This window comes from Ammospiza caudacuta, chromosome 1 (assembly GCF_027887145.1).
Source record: "Ammospiza caudacuta isolate bAmmCau1 chromosome 1, bAmmCau1.pri, whole genome shotgun sequence".
Lineage (NCBI taxonomy): Eukaryota > Metazoa > Chordata > Aves > Passeriformes > Passerellidae > Ammospiza > Ammospiza caudacuta.
In genome coordinates, this window is record NC_080593.1 from 66,513,682 (window position 1) to 66,536,633 (window position 22,952).

The window sequence follows — 22,952 nt, forward strand, 5'->3', positions numbered from 1 at the left end:
CCTAAATGACTCGGAGATAGGGAGGGTGCAAAATGCCCTCCACAGCACCGGATGGGGAGCAGCCACCAGGAGATTCAGCCATGCTCAACGGGATCCATCATGCTGCCATCCTCTGGCTGAATAAACCCTTCCCTAGTGGGACTGCAGCACTGCTTAAAGAATTAGCCATTTCAAAAAGCTGAATCTCTTCACAGCGTAAATTGTAGGAAATAAAAATGATTGCTTCAAACTATTCAGTCTCCTCAGACCTCTGAAGAACTGCTGTGTGTTTCAATGACTGTGCAAGCCTTGCAGACTGACCCGCCCTCAGTATTGGGAGTATCTGTCACCTTCATGGGGATGCTGACAGTCCAATCCTCTTCCCAAACTGTCCAATTTTTCTACTCTTCTTTCTAGTATCTCATACGAACGAGTCCAAAAACCTCACAGCAGCCTCATGACATTTTAAAAATCAATGACAATTTTTTATACTTGTGGGAATTCACCAACTTCATTCAATCACAGGATTTCTGTTGTAAGCAGCATTTTTCAGAACAGCTGAGGAATACGTGGTATTGACCAGGGAATGTGTAGATTACCTTTCTCAACAAGATAGTAGGTGATCACCATCTGTCAAACCTGCCATTCCATAAAGTTTAATGATTTCTCATGCCATGTTTCTCAGTCACAGACATCCCAGTACTATTTCCAAAACATCAATGGGACTATAAAAACACATCTAGCAGGTGTGCATGTCCAAATCTCGTGTACTTATTTACAGCCATATGCACACAGACAGAGTCTCTCTCTCTTTCATGATCTACTGCCTCATGATCCTTGCAATATGTTATTTATATTGCTTCAGATCACGATTTTCCACTTGCTGGTGTAAGGACAGTACCCCATAAGGTATTGTAGTGAATAAATCTAGGGCTACACAAAAAACAATGCAGAGCACTACTGTATATCTGGAAGAGAAACTTTAAAGCTTTAAAGCCAGCAGAACATACATCTAGTGACACACAGGATTCAGGTGAGCAATTGGAAGAGCATCTCAAAGTCAGGAAAGAGGCAATAGGTAGTTTGTTACTTTCTTAATTTGTTTCTCATTTTACTAGTTAGCTAATGTGCAGAAGGCTGCTCCCCCACCTCATCTCTCTGCTTTCACACTGGGCACGATAAATATGACCCCTACAACTAACAGCTTTTGGGAGCAGCACAGCACAAACTTTTATTGGATAGCAAAATCTTACTGGTGTGCCTGTGGCACCTTCCAGTGAAGGGCAGCAGTCCCTTGACAAGCACTACTGCCTTTATGTGTCTCCTCTGCCTCCAGATCTGCAGACAGTGGGTAGGAGTGTGTTGATCAGACTGACATTATGCTGACCAGCAATAATACTGTGAATATCAAGAAGTTCCCTTGACATTGATTATTAACAACATGATGCCAGCACACTGGATTGCCAGACATTTTGTGTTATTAGATCATCCAATTCCAGCAGGTGGGAAAAGCCAGGATGGAAACAATCAGGGGAAACAAATAAATACACCATGTTCTTGAAAAGCAGTGGACTAAAATCTCAGCTTTAATACTCCTGTATCTAATTGCTAATGAGCACCTTCACCAGAGTTGGTGGGTTGTGAGACTAAAAAATACTTGAATGGTTTTGAAAGCCTCCCTTGTAGGATGTGTGGCAGATCAGTCGGTCTAAAGACACACATTTTCTCAGAGTATGGGGGAACACTTTGTGAAAGACACACAAAGAAAACAGGTCTTCCCATTCCAAGAAAGTGCAAAGTCTGGCGTTTGTAACAAAGATTACAGAGATGCTGTGACAGGAGCCCTGTAAAGGGCCCTTATGTTTACTAAATGTGTTGATTAAGTCTGTGGGGTCTGTCATGAGCACCATTATGATTCTGTGGTGAAAGAGATGTGCAAGGACTGAAGCACCTGTCTCAGCACCATGGGACATTCCTGCAGTCTCTGTGCAGTTCTGCTGTCCATCACCCAACAGTGCCGGCCTTCCTTTTCACCAGGGCTTCCTGACAGGCCTTTACCATTGCCCCAGGAAAACATCCAAAGTCACTGTCACAGCCTGGATATCCCATTCCTCTCACCCTGACAGCCACTGAAAGCTAAATCCAAATCTTCCTGGCTGCTTCTCTATCACAGTCAGTGAGACAGGCAGAACAGAGATGTCTGTCTTTTCCTTCCCTCACCCTGTTATCGTTCAGAGCGCTGTTTTTCCTCCTGTGTTCTCCTTTCTGTCTTACAGTCACACATGCACACTTATTGAGCAGCTGTGAAGCTGCATAGGCACCAGAGGGATAAAATAGAAGAAAAGTCTGGGAGAAGCTAAAAAAAAAAAAAAAAAAGGAACACCATACTCACTTAAAGATTTACTTAGCACAGAAGGTTTGCATTTCAGAGCAGAAGATAATGGAGTTGTAAGGGTTTTTAGCAGCCAAGAACATGGTCTCCAGCATCCATTTTCCTATCCTCATGCCACATGTGGTTTTGAGCTGAGAGTTCTGCATCTTAATTTACTATTTTTGCTCCTTGTTTCATAGGAGATGTCACATTTTGGAGCAATCCATTCTGGCTTGGTTAGAGGAAGAGCTCTTCTAATTAATCGCTGTAATCAATTGCCATAATTGCTATGTCAGGAGTCCTCAGAAATGGTTTATGCTGCACTGGCCTGTTCGTGTGGCTGGAATTCATATGATGTGGAATCTCCTGCCTTTGCTAGGACATATTTTGGCACCTTGGGCAAGAAGCTCTGTTTTTGCTGGGGTCTGCATGTGCTGAGCCATGATACTGGACACAGACCAGGGAAGCACGACATTCATGTGAAGTGTTTTGAGACAGGCACAAAGAATGTCTCTCATGGCTCAGAGAACACCAAGGTGTGTAGTGGGCCAGGTCCTTCTGTAAGATACAGTCCCTGCAGCCTCACCCTTACAGCTGGCCTGGTGTAAGTCAAGGCACTATTCTCCCAGCATGGGAAACAGTGAATTCTGCTCTGGAGTCTCTCTTCCAGTTGGCTGATGTAACACTGAAGTCATAACAATTTTCTGGGAATAACAGAAGGTTCAGAGGTTCCAAGCTACATTTAAACAGGATCTGAACAGACCTTTCTGAGCCAAACTGATTCCCAGTGCAACTCTAATAAGGCTGGAGGAACTGCACCTGGGATGATTTTGGTCCCACACAATATGTCAGTGGCCAATCTCAATATGCCTGGGAAGAGGCATCTTTGAAAAAGACATTCTCTTAATAGTACTAAATTCTTATCTGCCAAATGTGGCAGCCAATGAGCTCTTCCAAACTAAATACTGTGAGGATTATGCACAAATACTGAAGTATCCTAATCAGCCTCTTGGTGAAAATTAATTGATCCATTACAGACAATAACTATATGCTGAAGTTTTTATTCTGCATTTTTTACTTCTGTAAGTAGCATATGTGATTTGATTGGCTGGATATTTTAAACCCTAGGGAACCATTGGTGGAGCAGTACAAATACCTCTGAAATCCAAAATTGCCAGCTGCAATTATAGTCTGCATCTAGCATCTTCTCTAAGGACTATAAATGCTTCACTACTTTAATTTTGCTTGGCATTTGCATCACTGTGTGACAATTACGAAGCAACAGCAAAGGATGGATTCAGTAATAAAGTCTGGACAGTAAGGAAATACTGTCCAAATTGAAATATTCTCTCTATTTTAATATCATATTCATCAGTTTATGCACATGGATACATCACATTTAGATACAGAGCACTGGTAAGACAAGCACTCTTCCTTTTTGCTGCTGAAATGCCTGTGGCTTCTTACATATTAGATATGAGCAAAATAGTTTTCTCCTCATATCTCTTTATTGTTTTCAGCTACTCAAAAGGATGAGATACGAAGTCGTAAATAGTAGTAATTAAAAGGTCAGACTGGAAACTACATCACTCCAGTTAAAGCTTGTGAAATTCTACCATTTTCAGTGATGTTACACTGATATAAAGCAGGAATGAAACAGCAGTTTCATTCAGCTCAGCTAGTTTTTGAACTCATATATACACAGTTTTAGTTATTTGAACTATTTGTGATTGCCCTTAAGTCCTAGCTATATTAGAAGACAACATCAGGCATTTTAGCTCAAACTATTAGATTAGCAGAGATACAATTGGGGAAACAAAAAAACAACATTATGAGAATATGGGGCTCACACAGGAAGGGCTTTGCAGACAGCCAAAAATAGTTTCCCTTGTTAAAAAGGCATTTGCTGAAAAAATACTGTTTAGTGAGGAAAAAAGCAGGTTTTGGATAGGTGAAAAATAAAATACTTATAATGAAAAAGATCTGGTGCACAGTGAGCTGTGCAGAATCAGTGTTTATAAATGACACTACTTTCCTTCATCAGCCATAGCTGGAAAACTTCAGAAAGACCTAAGTAATTTAGGCAAATGGGCAAGATAGTGGAAACACTGTTCAATGTCATTGCAAGGTCAAGCAGTGAGAGACAAAATTTTAAATTCTTCAGATGCTTCAAAAGGGTTCAAATTTAACCATATAACCACTGGGACCTTGCTATCCTGTGCTGTTCTTTGGGACCCAGAGCTCAGTGCAGCTGCAGTCTAACAAGTTCGGAATAAAGCCGAATAAAGACTGAACTGAAAAATCACAGTACCAGCAACAGTGCAGCACCATCTTACATATTTTGGGCATGTTTGCAGAAGCCCCTCAACAAGATACTGAAAACTTAGGTTTTGGAGCAGGCTGAACATGATCCAGCACAAAAACTTTCAAAGACAGTTTGGAAAGGTGTGGTTAATTTATTCCAAGGAGGTGATAAACAAGGCCATGAAAGAAAAGTAAATAAAATGCTGAAAGTGGTATTTACCTGGAGCTCCTATTCTTCCTGTCTCCACAACATGGTAGCAGTGTTTCCCCCTTATCCACCCACCCCCAAAATAAAAAAATGAAAATGTGCAAGAAAATTCCCAATAACTGGTTGGTCATTTCCTTGTGGTTTCCTCACTGGAGAGCAACTAACAGCATTCACCAGCTCTGCATACTACCAAGCTGACAATGTAAGAGGATTCAACTGACTACAGAAATCATGGCATGCACATAGAAGGTTCTTAGACAGTTCTGTCTGACCTCAGTTTAGTAATTCTTGTCAGAAATCCTCCACATTTAATGGCCACCCCTTTACACCCTATTCAATACAGAAAACCAGAGCAGCTAGTGAGTAACCCTGTTATGAAGAAGAAAGTGTCTAGACAGGGTAAATCTGTCCAACCCGACCCAATGAAGGCAAGTACTGAAGGACTTAAACTATTTTGCACCAGGAAAAGTCTCAGCTACTCACAGGTGATGCCGTCAGAAGAGAAAGTTATACCTGTGACCTTTGGCCAAACTAATAGCTTATAAAAAGGCACTTACAGCTACAGTCTGAAATGTTACCAAAGCTGAATATTTTCCAGTGATGTGCCAACAAGAACCAAATTCATGTAGCTCATGCTGATACTTAACCAAAGTTCCCATAGCATATACCAGGAAAATGAAATGGGGAGTTATATGGGAAGCTTTATTGGACCAGAAATAACATAGAGAACCATATCTTTTCTCTCCATGGCTTTTCTTCTTGAACATTGTAACCAAACAGATCTCAAATGTTTAAAGACTAAGGAAAAAACTACATGCCACCATATATTTCCAAGAGCAAGAGTTAAAAAAATGTTTGTCTCTTACCTTGTCAGCTTTGTCCCAATCTGCTGCCTAAGTTCAAGCCTCTCTTCATCAGTCTGCATGGGGAGGATGTTCTTTTCCTCTAGCTCTCGCTTGGAAGGCCTGTTGCTTAGTTTGATTGCTAAAGAGTCCTTCCTACAGAGTTTCCTTGCCAGGGGGCCTGTGGGAGAGAGGAGAGGTTCTGCCAAAAGAGGTGTCATCATTTCATTACAGCATGCACCTGGCAAAGAAGGACTAGCCAAGGGAGGATATGAGGCTCCTTTACACTGGTTGGACGATGGGAAAAGGGGTGTCATTAACTTCATGTGCTCAATTAACCTCAATTCCTATCTTAATAAGGAAAAGCTGAAATTGGTAGGTATAGAGGAAATATAAATTAATATATTGCTCCATAGAGGGGAATGGAGAAGAAGGGCTTGTTTCAGAATTGGTAGTAACATCTGTAGCTTTCTCTAGCACAGTATTTCCACATAATGGAATGAAAAATTCAACCTCAGAATATGGGCAGGCAGCAGAGCTATAGCATGTCAAAAGAAAGGAGTATCTGAATGTGTCTTGCAATGTAATATCAAGACATGCAAGCCAGCATTAGAAGGAATCAGAAGCGGCACAAATCTCTATGCACATGAACTAACTGCTTCCAGGGCCGTGGCAAAGACACTAAAAACCAATGGTCTTTTATAGCTCAAATTTGCTTTCTTAGGCTGGTGTTCAAAGCAGTTTGAGCAAGGAAGACAGACACAGAGAGACACAAACACATGAGAGTTTGTCAGGAGAGTGTGATATAGTGCAGTTCTGTTCTATTTTTAGTATAAGAGCAAACACTGCTTAATTTCACCTACAGGGTAAGGTGGGGTGATGAGGAGATGAAATATGCCTGTTTTAGAATCTTATTTCTATGTGTTTTAAAAGGGATGTTGTTTGACTGTACTGCTTCCAGTTTTCATAAGAAAAGAAAGGCAAGGGCCTGGAACTTCAGATGCCACACCGAGGCAGGAATTGAGTTTTCTTACAGAGGTCAGGAAGGCCACAAGGTCCTTTCCCACTCCGTAATTGTGATATGGTGTCCTGGGTTGGCTATATGATGCTTGTATCCCCAGTCATCTGTTCTGTTTAGCTGCATGATAAGTTTTGCACCTTTAAGACTTGTTCTGAGAGCAAAGGGGGGAGAGGAGAGGCGCACAGTTTGTTGGGGAGGGGCCACTTGAATTTGTTTTTCTAGAGGAAGCCCCTTTAGAGGTTTTTCTCCCAAAACTGCCCTAAACCAGGACATATGGTTATCAATTAACCTCTTCTTATCTGAGCCCAATCCTCTGATTGTGACCCCTTTCAAAGCATGCGCACATATATGATTCCAAAATTATTTACTATTGACTGTATATAAAAGCTCTGATTCTCTATGTGTGGCACTCATTTCATCCTCCTGAAGAAACTATTGAGATGATCTTGACTTAAGCCAAAAGCAGGGCTTCTCTTCACAAAGGGCATTTGGGAAAGTGAATCCAAAAGCCAATTTGTAACTGAACCAATATAAGCCCAAACTTGTCATTTGAGTTTAGTCTGAGCACTACCGAGACAAGGATTCATGAATATTAGTGAAATCACTATAAATTCATACTGCTTGTTATTTTGGATTAGCATCTCCATATAGTCAAGCCGTGAGGGATGAAAAAGCCACACCCAAGAAAGAAAATACACAGGCCTTGTGTTTCCTCTGTGTATTGTGAGCTCAGGGTACAAATTAAATAAGTGAGAAAGGAAAAATTGAATGAGTCTTACTTGTAAATAATGAGTTATCCTCCTCTTCATCTTCCTCTTCTTCCTCTTCCTGTCTTGGATAAAGGCAGGAAGAATCTTCATAGTCAGTTTCATGAGGCACATTTTCTTTATTGTCATCGCATTCGATCACAACAGTTGGCACTTGTCTCATGTCTGGAAGGCCTGAAGGTCCTGCTTTTGTAACACTGTCACTTGTGTGTAAACCAGAGCTGTTGGGAAAGAAAAGAAAATAAATAAACTGAAGGAAACAGCTCAATGAAGGGCAGAGTTGCTTCTCTCACTGTATACAGGAAAGTAGTGGTCTTTCATCCCTTTTTGAGAAGAAATGAGAACAGAAAGATTTTCAAGACCAGCAAGACATCTAAGGGGTTTAAACTGAGTACTTATTAGATTTAGGGTACGACACTTAAAAGGGAGAGTTAGGACATTAAATAAGCAGAAATCCTGTCAGCCAGGATGAAGCACTAAAGATCTCTGACAAATTCTCAGGGACCAGCTACTCAGTGGTAAGCACACCTTCAGCCTGGTGTCTGTGTGACCTTTTCGCTGGTGTGCAGGCAGCAAGGAGAAAATGTCTCACCTGAGTGGAGCAGGTGGAGTAAGAGTGGGAGGAAGGAAGGGTGGACTGTAGGGGCTTGCACTAATGATGCGTGACTTGAGGGGATGGCAAATGCACAACTCTGGTGTGCAAGGGAGCGAGCCTGTGAAACTGGGCTTGGAGAAAAGAGACTTTGGGAGCAGGTGAGAATAACCAGGGAAGAAGCTAAAACCTGGGGGGTTTGTTTGCTAATGGCACAGTTATATACTGGGAGGTGGACATGATGATATCCCTTTTCATGCCTCAGCTTTTTATCCAGCCAGGTGTTGAAGATCAATCAGAATTGGCACTAACATCATATTTCTTTTGTCACAGGAGTGATTGATTATTTTCAGTATCTTATGAGATGAAGACCTGTGGTGAGGACTACTACTATCTAGCCCTGTTTATGTGTTGAATTCACAGCCCTTTACCAAATAACATCAAGTAGGGAAACAGGAACATGAAGAGGTGAAGATCAAAGTCAAAGAAAAAGTGAAAAGAAAAGTCAGGAACAGAAGTTGGAAAACCCAACTAGTTTTTATTGAAATAGCTCATGCTGCTTTTCCAGTATGAAATCAGAATGAAAGATGGGCAGGCAAAAATGGTGGCAGCTCAGGATTGTGAGACAGCAGAAACTGCCCTCTCTCTGAAGTCCTGGCAGATGCAACAGCTCTATGAAAAATGGGCAACATTTGCCTGTGGGACACCCTCTCTATGTCAAACTCCCATTTTACTTTTCAGAAGAACACAGGTGTGAAAGCAGATGTTCTGGCCAAGTTGACCTTGAGGCACACCAACTTGGATCTGACAAGTATTGAGTGCCATCAATTCCCTTGAATATTTTAGCCTGAATACCACAGGTGTTCTGAATCTTGAATAAAATGTATTCTTCTCTTTAAATGATTTTCTACAGAAATCTGCTGAATCTACTATCTTCAACTTGAAACATTTTGCTTTCTTCTAACCTGAAAGTTAGAATGGACTCTTAAATGGCTTCCAGATAACATTCCAGAGAGACTTTTAAAAATGTAGTTCTAGGGTTATAATGCTACTCTAAATATGCTTAGGGATTAAAGAGAAGAAAAGGCTTCAGATCCTGTGAACAAACCATACCAACAAGCTGTTATCATAATCTTCAGCTTCAAAGAAATAATTTTAAAAATTCCAACATGTATTATTGCAGACTAACCAATAATGAGATACAGAGCTTTACTAGATTCCTTGAAGAGAGAAACTCAATTTTCTTAGTGATAGCCCATGTTTTGTATCACAAAGTAAGAGAGATTAATGAAGAACTGGCTTGCAAATTTTTGTATTTGACTTCAATGATTTTGACACAAAAAACCCCTTTATCCCAAATGCAGTTTTAGAATCCATCAACTGAATTCTCATACTGACAAATCAACACACTACAATCTTAAAAAAGTTTGAACTAACTTTTAATTTACTGAAATGCTTTCAGAAGTTTTATATTATGAACTTCATTAAATCTGTTTTCTCTGTAAGCTAATTGTTGAGTAAGTCTTTTAAAGAGGAAAGGAAGGAAATTCAAAAGCCTGGAATCAAATTTCTGAGAAAAACCATAATATTGTGAAATTCTGTTAACACTGCTAAAAAAAACACCCAAAACCTTCCAATTGCACCATGCAACCACTGGATCATTAATTTAATTTTAAAGCAATACATGCACAGAGAGTAAGTACAAATGAAAGGAGCAAGAAGCAATTCAGCATCCAGGACTCTTTGGTGCTTCCCTGTTCTGTGAAGGATGGATGTAGCTCACAGATGCATCCTTATGGGTGTGTCCCCTTATGGGTAGCAGATATCAAAGTGATCCATCAATTCAGGTTATTGAGCAGATATAGGATGGCAACAAGATTCACAAGTTACCACAGAGGATTTTTATTTGAACTAGTGATCTAGAAATAGGCAGCTTCTCATCTCATTGTAAGCTTTCTGAATCATCCACTTTCTTGATAATACTACTTTCTATTTTAAGCCCCTCATTTTTCCTAGTGTTTTGTGTTGTTCTTGATTAAAATCAGCCCTTTCCACAGCAATTTGCCTAAGTCAGCTGTTTAAGCAAAGTGCTTATGAAATACATGCAGTACTGCAGTATACTTAAAAAAGACAAATCAAGGTCATAGGATATGTCCATTGTGTATAAATGACTCTGGGTCAGTAGCAAAACTCCCACATGGTCAGGTGACTACACGACAAGGTTTTTTAGCATTATTCACCAAAAAGCACACTATTGTTTCAAAAAGCCCATTTTAAACCAGTTTTTTGTTTTGCAGCAAAACCAGGGAAAAAAGCTACAGTTAAGCAAGTACTTGTTTTAAGAAGATCTTAACACATGGATGTGAACAATTCATAGCTCCCTAGTACAACAACTTGCAATAACTGCTGGATCATCTGTACATAATCAAAACAGAAAAAAAAGTGACACCACTATAGATTACAATGGTTTTAGTGAGAAAATACTTCAATGAAAAATCACCTTTTAAGCATATGAGTGACTCATGGTACAAAAAAATTTAAAAAAAGAAAAAAGTGAAATACTTCCTGTAAAATCTAGTGGGAAAAACCTGCACACTTCTTGTCTATCATGCCAGGCCCTTTGATTTTGGAATAGAAGATTACATTTTTATCAGAATGTTTTCAGATCCACAGTACTTTTATGTACTTAGCAGTTAAAACAAAAGGTCTGAAAGAACTTCAAACCACTGTATATACGTTTCTATTACAGGAATGTGTGTCAGAGAGAAGGCAGAGCTATAAATATTAAGTATTTCTATCCTTAGGCAATGCTAAAGTTTAGACAAGATGCAATTCTCTTGACAAGTTTTATGGAAGATAAATGTTTTCTGACTCAAATATGTTTCGTAAGATTTACAAGACACTGGTGGTAATGTCTAATGCATTTCATTTCATAAATCTACAGTCTGAGGCTGAGCTGGGTGTCCCAGAGGAACTGGTCTCACACACAGTCTTTTTGGGCACAGTGATTTTTCACTGCTCTGCCACAGAGGCAATTCTAGCCTGGAGTGAGATATTGCCACCTAACAGCTCTTTAGTACGTACATTGAACAAACTGAGCCCTGGATTCATCTGTGCCTGCTCCTGTACACGAGCCCACAGAGTAAATGAAATTAATTGTCACCTTTCCAGACAGGCTGAGAATTATACAGGCAAGGCAGAAAATCAGGCTGTTTCAGATGAAGAAACTGCCTCACTAAGTCAAAATTAAAGACACATTTCGGTGTCACAAGAGAGTCTCTAAGGCTTCCTTAGCCACTGTTTGTGATGCACAGCTTTGAGGCATGATCTTTCTTCTCAAATTCATTTTGGTTAGGAGGATGAAATCTGCGTATTTTGGTGGCAGGGCTTACCAGATTTTCATCAACTCCTAAAATGCAATGGTAAAAAATGATGTCCAAATCTAGAGTTTTACTTATGCTTGACAAACACCCTTTGGACTGAAGGGGAAAGTAATTTGCAGTAAGACACAAATTAGCAACAGAGGTTGCAGAAAAAAGGTTACATGGAAATTACACATATCTCTGTTTCAACTTTATCTACCATAAAACTGGTAATTTATCAGGGAAAATAGAGGCAAACTGGCAGCACAAATGACATGTCATAATAGTCATACTATGACAAGGGGCAGATTGCCCTTCTGAGAATAGGTTATGAATAGACATTATGAGTACCAGAAAATGTTTGCAATCAAAACTGTTAAGTGCACAAATGAACTTAATGTTCTATAATGTCTGTAATAAAATTTAATAAAAAAAATCCAGGAATTAGCTCCCATTTTAAGTCCTAAGAACAACTGGGACTTGAATAGATATTGCATGCCTTTTAATGTACCTTAAGACATTAACTTATTAATATGCACTAGATCTAGGTGAGGTAGTTACATGCAATCACTCCTGCAGAGGGGAAAATAGAGATAGAGAGACTCAGTAACTTTCTCAAGGTCAAAGACAGAAAAATCTGGCTTCCAGGTCTGTACAGAGGGAAAGCTCATTTTTCTCTGGCAAGCCTGTGGCTCATTGGCAAAGCACCGATTTCAACTATCATTCTTCAGATGTTGTTAGACTACCTGAATTCCAGAGATCTTATCTGTGTAAGCAAAGAGTCCAGATTGCTAGAGGAAGGGAAGGTTTTAGCTTTTCATTTTTTGTTCATGTCCACACTCAGACACCTGGTGAACAGGAGAGTTGTAAGGTATAAGACAAATTTACTGGACAGAATGACAATTTCATAGAAACTGATTCATCAAATATCATTAGAGCTTAAATGACCTTGAGGAGCTTCCACTGCACCAGGACCAAAGAAACTAGGTACAAGGAAGAAAAGGAAAAATTCCGGAAGGAAAAGAAAAAAATTAGAGCTGAAAGCTGATCTGTGCTTGTCTATGTGATCATCTCTTATTAAAATCAAAACACTATTCTAAAAAATCCCCCAAATTACCAGACTTGGCAGCATTATTACTGCAGCACCATGGCAATTCTTCTGTAAAGTTGTAGGATACTTTTGAGATAATGTCTGAGATCAGAAGGAAAAACCCCTTAGTATTCACCAGAAGCTGCCTCAGAGACTTAGCAGGCTCTCTCATCTCCTCAGGTTTGTTGAGCCAACAGTAGTGGCCCAGTACTTTGCTAACTTGCAAGGAACAGCAAAGTGCAGGATGTCACTCCATATCCTTTGCAGGCTATAGATGTGAGCACACTACCAAGCTCCAAACAGAGGAAGGAGATCTAGGATCTTTGCAGTTTTAACAGGCCCTCAAGAATTTTGGGCTGAAGTGTGCAATGACAAACACTGCAGTATTATTTCTCTAGAGTTTAATGCAGATTTTTACAATAAGGGAAAGTAAGTAGTGTCAAAATAGTAGAAAACAGGGGCATTCAGTGCAAGTAATTGTCTCCCAAGTTAAATAAATATATTTAAAAAATCTGCACAAATCTTCAAGCAAACTCGGCAAATTTATCTAGATCACAGTTTGGCTTGGAAAAAGCAAATGAAGAATTTAAGAGCAAGATCAGCTCCACAGAACTGTAAATGGTTTGAAATATTTTTACCTCTATATACTATAAAAATAACAATTGCTGATCATGACCTATTTTCTCCCTTGTGAATGCAGAAGTTATTGATTTGCTTTGACAAGGATCATGAACAAAGTACTCAATACATTAATCTGTGATTTAACTAACAGTTAATCAGCATAAAAAAAGGCTATGAAAAATCTGCCTGCAATATCCTGAACTACGATTTATATTATTTTTAAATGTGAAATATCAGTACCCAACCTTTTCTTGTTTTCTTCTTATTAACTGCAAAAGGAAACAATTGCTTCACACTGGTACATGATTGCTTGCTTATTCAGTTTTTAACAAGCAGCAGAGCTTCAGCTTCAAATTAATAGTTTAATCCAAACAGCATCACCTTCTTTAAATCAGTTAAACGTATTTGTAGACATAAACATGATGGATGACTAGAAACTGGAGCATTCATTGCTGTGGGGCAACAGATGCCGCAGTGAAGTCATGCTCTGAGAGATGTCACTGGGCTCAGGATGACAAAGGGCCTTCTGCACACCGTGTGAGCCAGACATTAAGACGTCCAACCTAAGCTGGGGACAGCATGGGCAATGCAGCCCCAAAGGAGCCTTGGGGAGACAACAGCAATGCTCTGTGCCTGGTGCATTGAATTTTGGAATGGTGTAAAGGCACAGACCAGCCATGCTGGCAATGTGAGAGGTAAACGGGTAATCACTGGGTATGGCAGTAGGGGATACTCTTTCTATCCTACCTCTACAGCTCTTTCACAGACAGGAATAAGAATCTCCTTCATAGCCCTAGTAGTTTTTCTCCAGCTGAGAACTCCCCCATACTGTAGAAATATTAGCCCCATGATGTAATCACAGATGTGTCAGTATTCTGGTACTAAAATAAGCTGGCAGTGTGAGACAGCCTCTGGTCTCCAGACTCTTTTTCAGGCAGTATGGAGAAACTGCCATCAATAATCCAGTTGTTTCCAACTATGGAATATAATGAAGGTAGTTATCAGTTATCAGACAGAAATACTGGGGTAAATCATTAAGCATTTTTTCTCTTAGACCAAATATTTTGCCTTCCTGTATAAAAGGATGATCTGATGCTCCTAGAACAAGGTGGCTACAAATCTGTCCTTGGTACTAAATAAAACATGTAATTTTTCATCCATCTTCCCTGTTCTGGGACTTTTTCAGTTTTGCTCTGCAAGGTGAAATAAATTTTCCAAAGCTTGCTGATGTTGCAGTCTATGAGGGCAGCTTGCATTTATACAACATGCTTCACTTACTCAGACTACTTGGAGAAACATTCAGAGATACTCATAAGTGACAATAACAAAAAACAGCGCCAAGGTGGGTAAGGCATTTCTGATCAAATGTTCTACCTCTTGCCAGATGCAAATGGCTAAGAAGGTAACTGCTGTGGAATGAGTTAAATACTTACTTTAAGATCAAACACATAATTTAATTTAAATTAATTTAAGTAATCTAAATACTGTATTAAAACCCTTCTAAGTGACTTGTAGGAAGTCCACATAGATTGTTTTGAGCTAATTGGTAATACTAATCAGACGCCCTGCTGGAGTGGCACACTAGATTCTAATTGCTCTTTTATGAATCCTGCTCTCCTTGCATTTAGCAATCCTCCACACAACTGGAGCTCTGCAGTTATGCCTCAGCAGTACCTACTGCAAGCCAGGCATGTCCTATTAAAATCTCCATTGGCTGTATTAACTACTTCCTTGAATGGGACAATGGTGTTCAGGAAATTTGGTCTTTATTTCCTTTCAGCCACAAACTTGTCAAACAAGTCTGGAAAGGCTCTTCCTCTGCCTCTGTTTCTGCAGAAATGACTCTGCCCTGAAGCTGTTAGACCCCAGAGGAGACACCTCATTCAAGTCCTAGGAACATAACTCAAGTGATGCCTTCAATGCTGAGTTAGCAGGAATCAGTGCACACCAGTATGGAATGCTAAAAATGTTGGTCCATTACCTTTCTAGCCTGTGCATGGTCATGGCTAGCGTTTTGTTCAGTTCCTCGATCATGCGGCACCCTGAAGGGTGAATGGGCAACGTGCTGGACCCAGAAGGAAGGTGCTGGCTGTGGCTGCCGTACTGGAGCTGGTGCTGGTGAGCTGCTAACTGGGATGGCAGGACAGTGTGATGCTGCTGGGTCAAAGGCTGCTGGGAGCTCTTCTGCGTGGAATAGGATGAGAGAGAGAGGTCTGGCCCCCCTAAAGGCATGCAAATCATGACTTTCTTTGGAGGTAGTGGAGGTGACAGTTTAACTGGCATACAAGGCAGTTTCACAGGAGCGCCAGGATCTAAAAGAAAGAAAGAGAGCGCAGGTGTTAATTTTCATGTCAGTAAGAAGGAGATGAGAGTATCTGCCTGGGTGAGCAGGTACAGAGGTTGCTACTCAACATAGGAGAGTGCACACTTCTTGTGACAGACAACTCCTATTGTATGCTCAGCATGGTCTCCAGAAAAACACTGTTGTTTTGCAGCACTCCTGAGTCTCACAAAAAAACATCCCAGGGCTGTGCATGCCCCTAATAAACACATTAAGCAATACTTAACAAGGCTTGTGGCATACTTTAAAGCCCTAATCCTCCAAAATAGCCCTGTGAGGTAGATGCAACTTCTTCCACTCAACAGGCACACAAATAGGGGGAGAGCAATTAGGATGAGAGCAATTCAGTGTCTGAAGTTACAGGATGACTCACCACCATCACTGCCAGAGCAAAAGCTCAGGGATTTCTGATCTATCTCAGCCACTGCAGTACAATTACTACAAGTCACACTTCTTACAGCTTTGACATGTGCAAAACATCTGGTGTAAAAAATTACATTACAGGGCCAAAGAGAAAAGAAATAAGGTTTGAATACTAAACAGGACAGGTTTGGAAAAATGGAGGGTACATGAGGAGAAAAGTTAAAGGGCACTAGGTTGTTAGGACTAATGCATTCTTTTGCAGAAGTGGCAGGCATTTTTCTCTGGACTAAAGTACTGAATTTTACCTTTTTAACTCTATTTAAAACATTCACTGAAGCCCATAGTTCATCAGACAGGAAAAGACTTCACTGACTTCAATGAGAAATCAGTGAGAGGTCCACAAGCAAACCTCTCTTCCAGAACTCAACTGAGTTGGAGATTTTTGGAGTTGCATTGTGAAATATTTTCAGAAGGGAAAAGAAGTAACATGAGGGCTAGTAGTTGCCAAGATGAATGGGGGAAATGGTCACAAACCATGTTAAGAGTGAAAGAGACAGAAAATATATACACTGTGAGCAACAACTCTAAGTTTGTCTCTAGGAGGAAGGCCAGGCCCTTTCCAGCCTGAAATACTGAACACATTTGTCTCCGCACTGTAGCTCTGTGAGGCTTGTATGACCTTTGTTCTCTTGCTGCTTCTGTCCACTCCTCTGCTACAACATGGTAAGGGAATTGCAGGGCCAGAATCTTCTTTTGACCTGAAGAAGCTTGGGAGTTAGATGCTGCTCTCCAAAGTTCATCACTATTCTGAATGCTACCAGATTTCCATAGTCTTTTTCCAGACTATACAAACTGGTTCTTTTTGGTTTAAATTATCCTCCCCCCCGATTCCCTTCATTCTTTCCTTCTTCCTGGCTTGCTCTGGGTATTGCCTGGACTTCTATCCATATCTAATAGCCAGGGTACACAAGTTTGATATTAGGACTAGCAAGCAGTAACACTTCTTGAAAATGATTACGGATTGTAAGGTGAAAAAAGACCATGAGCTAAGTTCAGATATGTCTCTTGAGTTATTTTAGTGCTAGTCACATCTTCCACAGCATCCACTTGATATTAGTGGTTTTGCTATGCTAGGAACAACACATTGACAGTGTAAGCCTTCCCCCTCTCCAGAGTGTTTATAGGCTACTACACAGAGGGGTTCAAGGGAGTGCAAAGATGAAATGCTGCATGCTGGTTTTGGAGGGGATAGAGTTAATTTTCTTCACAGTGTCTGGTATGGGGCTGTTTTGTATTTGTGCTGAACAAAGTTTGAGTTGATAATATAGAGATGTTTTTGTTATTGCTGAGCAGGGCTTGCACAGAGCCAAGGCCTTTTCTGCCTTTTGAACTGCAACACAGTGGAGGGAAACCTGGGATGCATGGGAAGCCAGGACAGGTGATCCTAAGTGAACAAAGGAATATTCCAGACCATATGATATCACGCTCAGCATGTATAGTGAAGGTAAGAAGGAGGAAGGGGGGGATGTTTGGAGGGGGGGTGTTTGTCTTCCCAAGGAGCCATTACATGTGATGGGGCCCTGCCCTCCTGGAGATGGCTGAACACCTGCCTGCCCATGGGAAGCAGTGAACACATTCTTTGTTTCACTTTGCTTGTGTGCATGGCTTTTGCTTTCCCTATTGAACTGTCTTTATCTCAACTCATTCATTTTCTCAGCCTGACTGAATATGGTCCTAATACTTTTACCCTTCTGATTCTCTCCCTGACCCCACTGGTGGGGGAGTGAGTGAGGGGCTAAGTGGGGCTTGGCTGCTGGCTGGGGTTACACCATGACATAGGGGTATGGAGAAAAAGTGGCCTTCCCACATTGCAGAGTGGAAGGGCTATAGAGAGTAGAATCCAAGTCTTCTGCCTTTCAATGTAATATTAAATCCACTTAACATGTTGTCTCTTCTGATGGCTCTACGAAGGCTGAAATTTAACTCATGGGTTTGCCAAAGCAGTAAAAGAAAAAAAAACCAAACCACATTCAGGATTTTCTATTCAATCACACAAAGGTCTTCAAGTCACCTTGTTTTTCTTACAAATATGTTATTTGTAAGAAAATACATTTCCTTTGTGTATCCTGCATAAAAGAACACACTCTTCAATTAAAGGTAAATAACAGAAAGAGTAAGGAGTAAATTGTATAGAGCCCTGAGAATAAAGCTCCTATGGGATTTGTAGTAAAAAAAGTGGGTTTTTTCACACATTTATCCTTCAGGCAATTTTACTTCTAGAGCTTGTCCTGAATTACAAAGACTACACTAAGATCTGCACTTCCATTTTGACAAATACAGGTTGGTTTAAGATCCTTTTCTGCAGCATGTCAATTAAAGTCTTCATTTGACAGTGCTTGTGCCTGGATGCCCCATCACTCTGTGGCAGCCCTCCTTAATGGTGAATTCAAAAAGATCCCAACTGCAGGCATCTCTGTCTTTTGACAAAAGAATAACTGGAAGGATCATTTGTGTTTTCTGCTTTTTGGGATCCTGAAGATCAGAGCAGTTCAGGTATAAAGCAAACAGGAATCCTTCCTTCCTTCCTTCTTCTAAATACAGTGAAAATTTCTTTTCTCATGCAAGTATTCATGCAGTAGAGTTGTGGCACAGGCACTGCAGCTCTGGAATTGTACAGGAGCACAAGTCTAGCTTAATTATCCTGAGCAGCCACATATTCATTCCAGCATGAATCAGATGCACACACTTTGGTTTGACTCCGCACAACAAAGGTTTGGACCTTCAGCTTCCACTTAAATTTAAACAAATGCTTCACATTAACATGTTTTCAATGGTACCAGTGCTGAGTGACTCCACTGGACACCTGCCAAAAATTGTGCCCATTATTTTTAATGTCCTCATTCAGGCTGACTGTGTTACAGCCAGGTTCTTGAGCTTGTCTGAATATGGTCTTAATACCAAAACAGACTTAGAAATGACCAGAGGCATTAAATCTGCTTGTCTGTCCTCCACCTGCAGGAGAATTCTGCTTTGTTTAAATAAAATGGTTAAAAGGAGAATTAGTACAATTTGCTGGGAAATGTAACTGTGTATCTTCATTGACACCAGTAATGGAGACCTTGGTATTGCAAGTTTTAATGTGTGGTCTGATCAGTGACTATGCTGAACAAGTAGCCTTGCCCAAATCCATGGGCTCTGGGAATGCTGTTGGGAACTGTGCTACCATCATCTACACTAAGGGACAGAACAATTTCTCCCTGCATGTGAGATGACTGAGTTTTACAATTCTTTCCTCTGTTTGCTTTAATGTCACAATGTACATGATTTATGAACCAGAGATAGTAACAATTACTGTCTCCCCCATGGAATATACATCAGACATAGGCATCAGTAGATGAGTAAGAAGCTGGACAGGGGAAATAAGAACAAGGAATCTATGGTAAGTGTCTTCTCAGTGAAACATTACCAGAGTATTAAATCATTGCACAAAGCACTCATAACTGAAAAGAAGCAAACTGTGTGAAGCCAGGTGTGCAAGGCTGATTAATCTCTTCTGGCTGAGGTTTTTCATGCTCAAAAGAATAATGAGCAATTTTGCAAGATGTTGGTTCCCAGTGGGGATGTGACCACTCAGCACTGTGTAATAACTTGTATGCTAGAGTTGATAAAAAAGACATCAACCTCTCCACTCTTGATGATAAACAATTACTTAAAAGACAGTTGTGGATGCCACAATATTTGCTACACATCAGAATTTTGACAAGCAGGCCATCCCTTACTCTTTCCATATCATTTTGCTAACATCTGTAGTTACTATATTTCTTTTGGGGTGTTCATGAGATAAATATAGGTTTATTTGTTGCACAGATTTGCTACTATATGGTTCTTCTGAAGTGTTAGTGGTACACTGGAGCTGTGAACCATATACACCAAGTCTGATGCTTAGTCACTGAACATGGCTGTAGAATTACTCAGCACACATTGAAGACACAACTGCTGCAGATGGGGTGCAAGGAACTTCTGGATGCATGGCAGCAAAGGTTGCTGCAGCAGGGATTGTAGAAAGGCTCATCAAAATCTTCAAATTCTGCCCCAGCTGAACTACTGCATGGAGAAGGAGGACATGCCTGGGGATCCTGGGCTTGTGGCAGAGCTGGCTGTGTTGCTCTTTGTGGACTCCTTGCCAAATGTAAGGCAGTGCTGTACCCTGACAGCAAGGAAGGACAACAGACCTTGTTCCTGGGTGGTACAAGAAGAAACACAGCCAGGAGATTCTGCTAGTGATAGAAGGATTCCCTTCTATTCACTGGTCCTTAGACTGTGTCTAGACTACCGTGCAAGCTTAGTGTCCACCAGGAGAGATATCAAAAGAACAGAATGAGTTGAGAACAGGGTCACTGCAGTGGCTGAGGGCTAGAGCACCAGAGGTACTGAGTTATGTTCAGCTTGGAGCAAAGACAGCTTGTGAGGGGAACACTTAAGAGCTGCCTCCCAGTACCTACAAGTTATCAATAAGGTGATACTCTTCAGTGGTGTGTGGTGGGAGAAGGAAAGACAGTGGACAAAAGTGAAAAGAAAGAGGTTCAAGACTGGATTATAAGGAAAGTGTCTTCCCTGCCATGAGAAGAGGCAGTTAGTGGAACAGGTTTATCCAGACAGGTTGTACAGCTGGCATCCTCTGACGTTTTCAACACCCAGCTGGTCAAAAGCCCAAGCAATTTGGTCTGATCCCATACCTGGCTCTGCTTTGAGCAGGAGGCTGGATTTAAGATCTGCTGAGGTCTTTTTCCTCACCTGAATGACCTTACACTGTGACCTTTGCTGTACTGTATACAGCTAGTAAGTAATACAAGTAATACAGCTTGTCATAAAGTTAATGAGACACTCTTCCTCCTAAGTAATTAATTATGTAAAATAATGTGCAAAAAACTCCCTCAAACCAACAAACAGTGCAAAAAACAGTGTGGCTTATTGAGGGAGCTCCATGGGGTGATGTGCCTGATATTTACTGTCCCCATTTGGACAAGTAACTTTTGCTTTTTCAGGTCTTCTTTCCTGTAATCACTTGTGCCTAAATGGCGAGAGTCCCTTTTCTTGTTTCAATGACTTTTTGAGAAGTCAAAAACTGTTCTCAAAGGTTTGCCATGCATCTCCTCCTGACTATAGCAAGATCTGCAGTCATGTCTTTTGGGGAAGATTTGAGACGGAATTCTTTGCTGTTCTTCTGTACCACATACGCATTCAAGATTCAGGTTGAATATGGAGAACAAAAGCAAGGCATGATTATCCCTAAAGGCTGAAAAGTATAGCTCTGCATGAATTCCTGTGCAGGGCCTTGGAAAGGGTTTCAAAGACGAGAAGATTTCCTGATGCCTGTATGTGATATGTACTCCTCTCCAGGAAGAATCACAGAGAGGAATTATAAAGAGAGAAACTGCACCAGGGTCCAGTTTCCATGAGAACCTGGTGAAGGAGAACTGCTTTTGCTCTGCTGCTTCTCCCTTGACACGCAGTGAGAGAACTGTCCATTGTCTTCATGCGAATGTAACCTCCCTTCATGAATGTAGCCGGCCAGAGCAGGCAGCTGGAGGTAACATCACTGTGGAGGAAGCTTCTGGATTATGCCTTGGGCTCATCTACAGGGAGTCTTCTGATACATATGTGACCACTGCATTATAAAATATTCCAGAGTATTTACTGGACAAATTGTAGTTGTAAAAACTTTTACAAAGTTGTCACTTATAACCAGCTGTGTGTTGGCAAGGCACCAGGACCCCAGGCATTCGTGCTCTCAAACCTCATTCTTGTCTTGTCTGCATTGTAAGAAGCAAATTTCGAGGATTTTCAATATTTTGTACCCTATTAAATGTGTCCCTCTAATTATAAATTAGTTCTGAGTCTACACAGACATAACTAGAAAGCCCAGTATCAGAACTAAAAACGTGCTATGTGTCTCTTCAAAATATTGAATGAAAAAAAAGCAAAAGAATGCAAAAAGCTTAAATGGAATAGATATTGGCCAGATATAACCAAAGCTACATCCTATTCTAATATTAGGCTGAATTTTGGCTCAAACAGACTCAAGTGCTCCTGAGATCCCATCTTAATGGCACATATTTTGTTCTCTGGTGTTTTAGGAGCTTTATGGGTTATTGGTGATTCAGTTGAAAAATATCTAATTAATTTCAGAAAGCATTATCTGCTCTGGTGAAAATTAACAGCTTAATGAATCAAGATCAAAGAGAACTTTACAACACTGGGGTCTATCAAATCAGACATGCCTAGCAGTCCTCTCACTTGACCATTAAAGATTTTTTTATTAACTGGGGACTTGAACACCAGAACCCCAATTAAATTTGGTCCCAGGTAATTATTTCAACTCTTCCTAAATTTTCAGTGAAGGAAGCTCGAAGTGTCCTAAATGCCTGGGTTCTGCACGTGAATATCAGAGAAATAAAACAACAAAAGAAGTTCTATCTTGTGAACAGTGTCTCATACTAATCAGTCTAATGCTAATCATGTTTGAAAACCAGGACAAGGCTCACCAGGAGGTGACTGGCCAACAGGACATGCAGAGCAGTGAACACAGTGGTAACAAAACAGTTAAAGCTCATGTTTTTCTCCTGGAATTGCCTGTCTTCTAGGGCTTATGTGAGCACTTCCACACCCAGTGCTGTGACAGGGATGTTCCCTTGATGGAGGCAGCACCATCAAAACCACAGGACATGGCGTGAGGAAAAGCATGGAGCATCTTCTGCAGCAGTGTTGGTACCACTCCCAGTGGCTGCCCTGCAGTCTGCTCTTGGCTCTGGCACTGTTTCTATAGTGTCCCATCCCTACAGAGCCTCAGCCTTGAGAAGAAGCATGCCAAGGCTGTGTGATTTATATTTGCTAGAGGCAATTCTCTCTTCCTTCCACCTTTAAATGGATTTTTTTTTATTTCCATTCACCACAAAATTAAATGTGCTCTTACGTGTTTATTTAGGTCTGCTCTTTTATGTGCATTTCTTATCAGTTGAAAGGCCAATCTTTGTCTTGGCACAGGCAGATAGATATTTGAGATGGCTCAAAATGCTTTCAGAGGAAAGGAA

The 22,952-nt window shown here is 40.7% G+C and overlaps 1 protein-coding gene across 6 annotated transcripts in view; it reads right to left on the bottom strand.

Moving 5' to 3' along the window:
* Nucleotides 1-22,952, bottom strand: part of PHACTR1 (phosphatase and actin regulator 1) — a 298,201-nt gene that overhangs the window by 39,997 nt on the left and 235,252 nt on the right. For all 6 annotated transcript variants that reach the window (XM_058802634.1, XM_058802626.1, XM_058802660.1 and 3 more), the window contains 3 exons: nt 15,139-15,469; nt 7,505-7,713; nt 5,729-5,885 (listed from right to left, as the gene is read on the bottom strand). In XM_058802634.1, the coding sequence (XP_058658617.1) occupies nt 5,729-5,885; nt 7,505-7,713; nt 15,139-15,469 (697 nt within the window). The remainder of the gene's footprint in view (nt 1-5,728; nt 5,886-7,504; nt 7,714-15,138; nt 15,470-22,952) is intronic.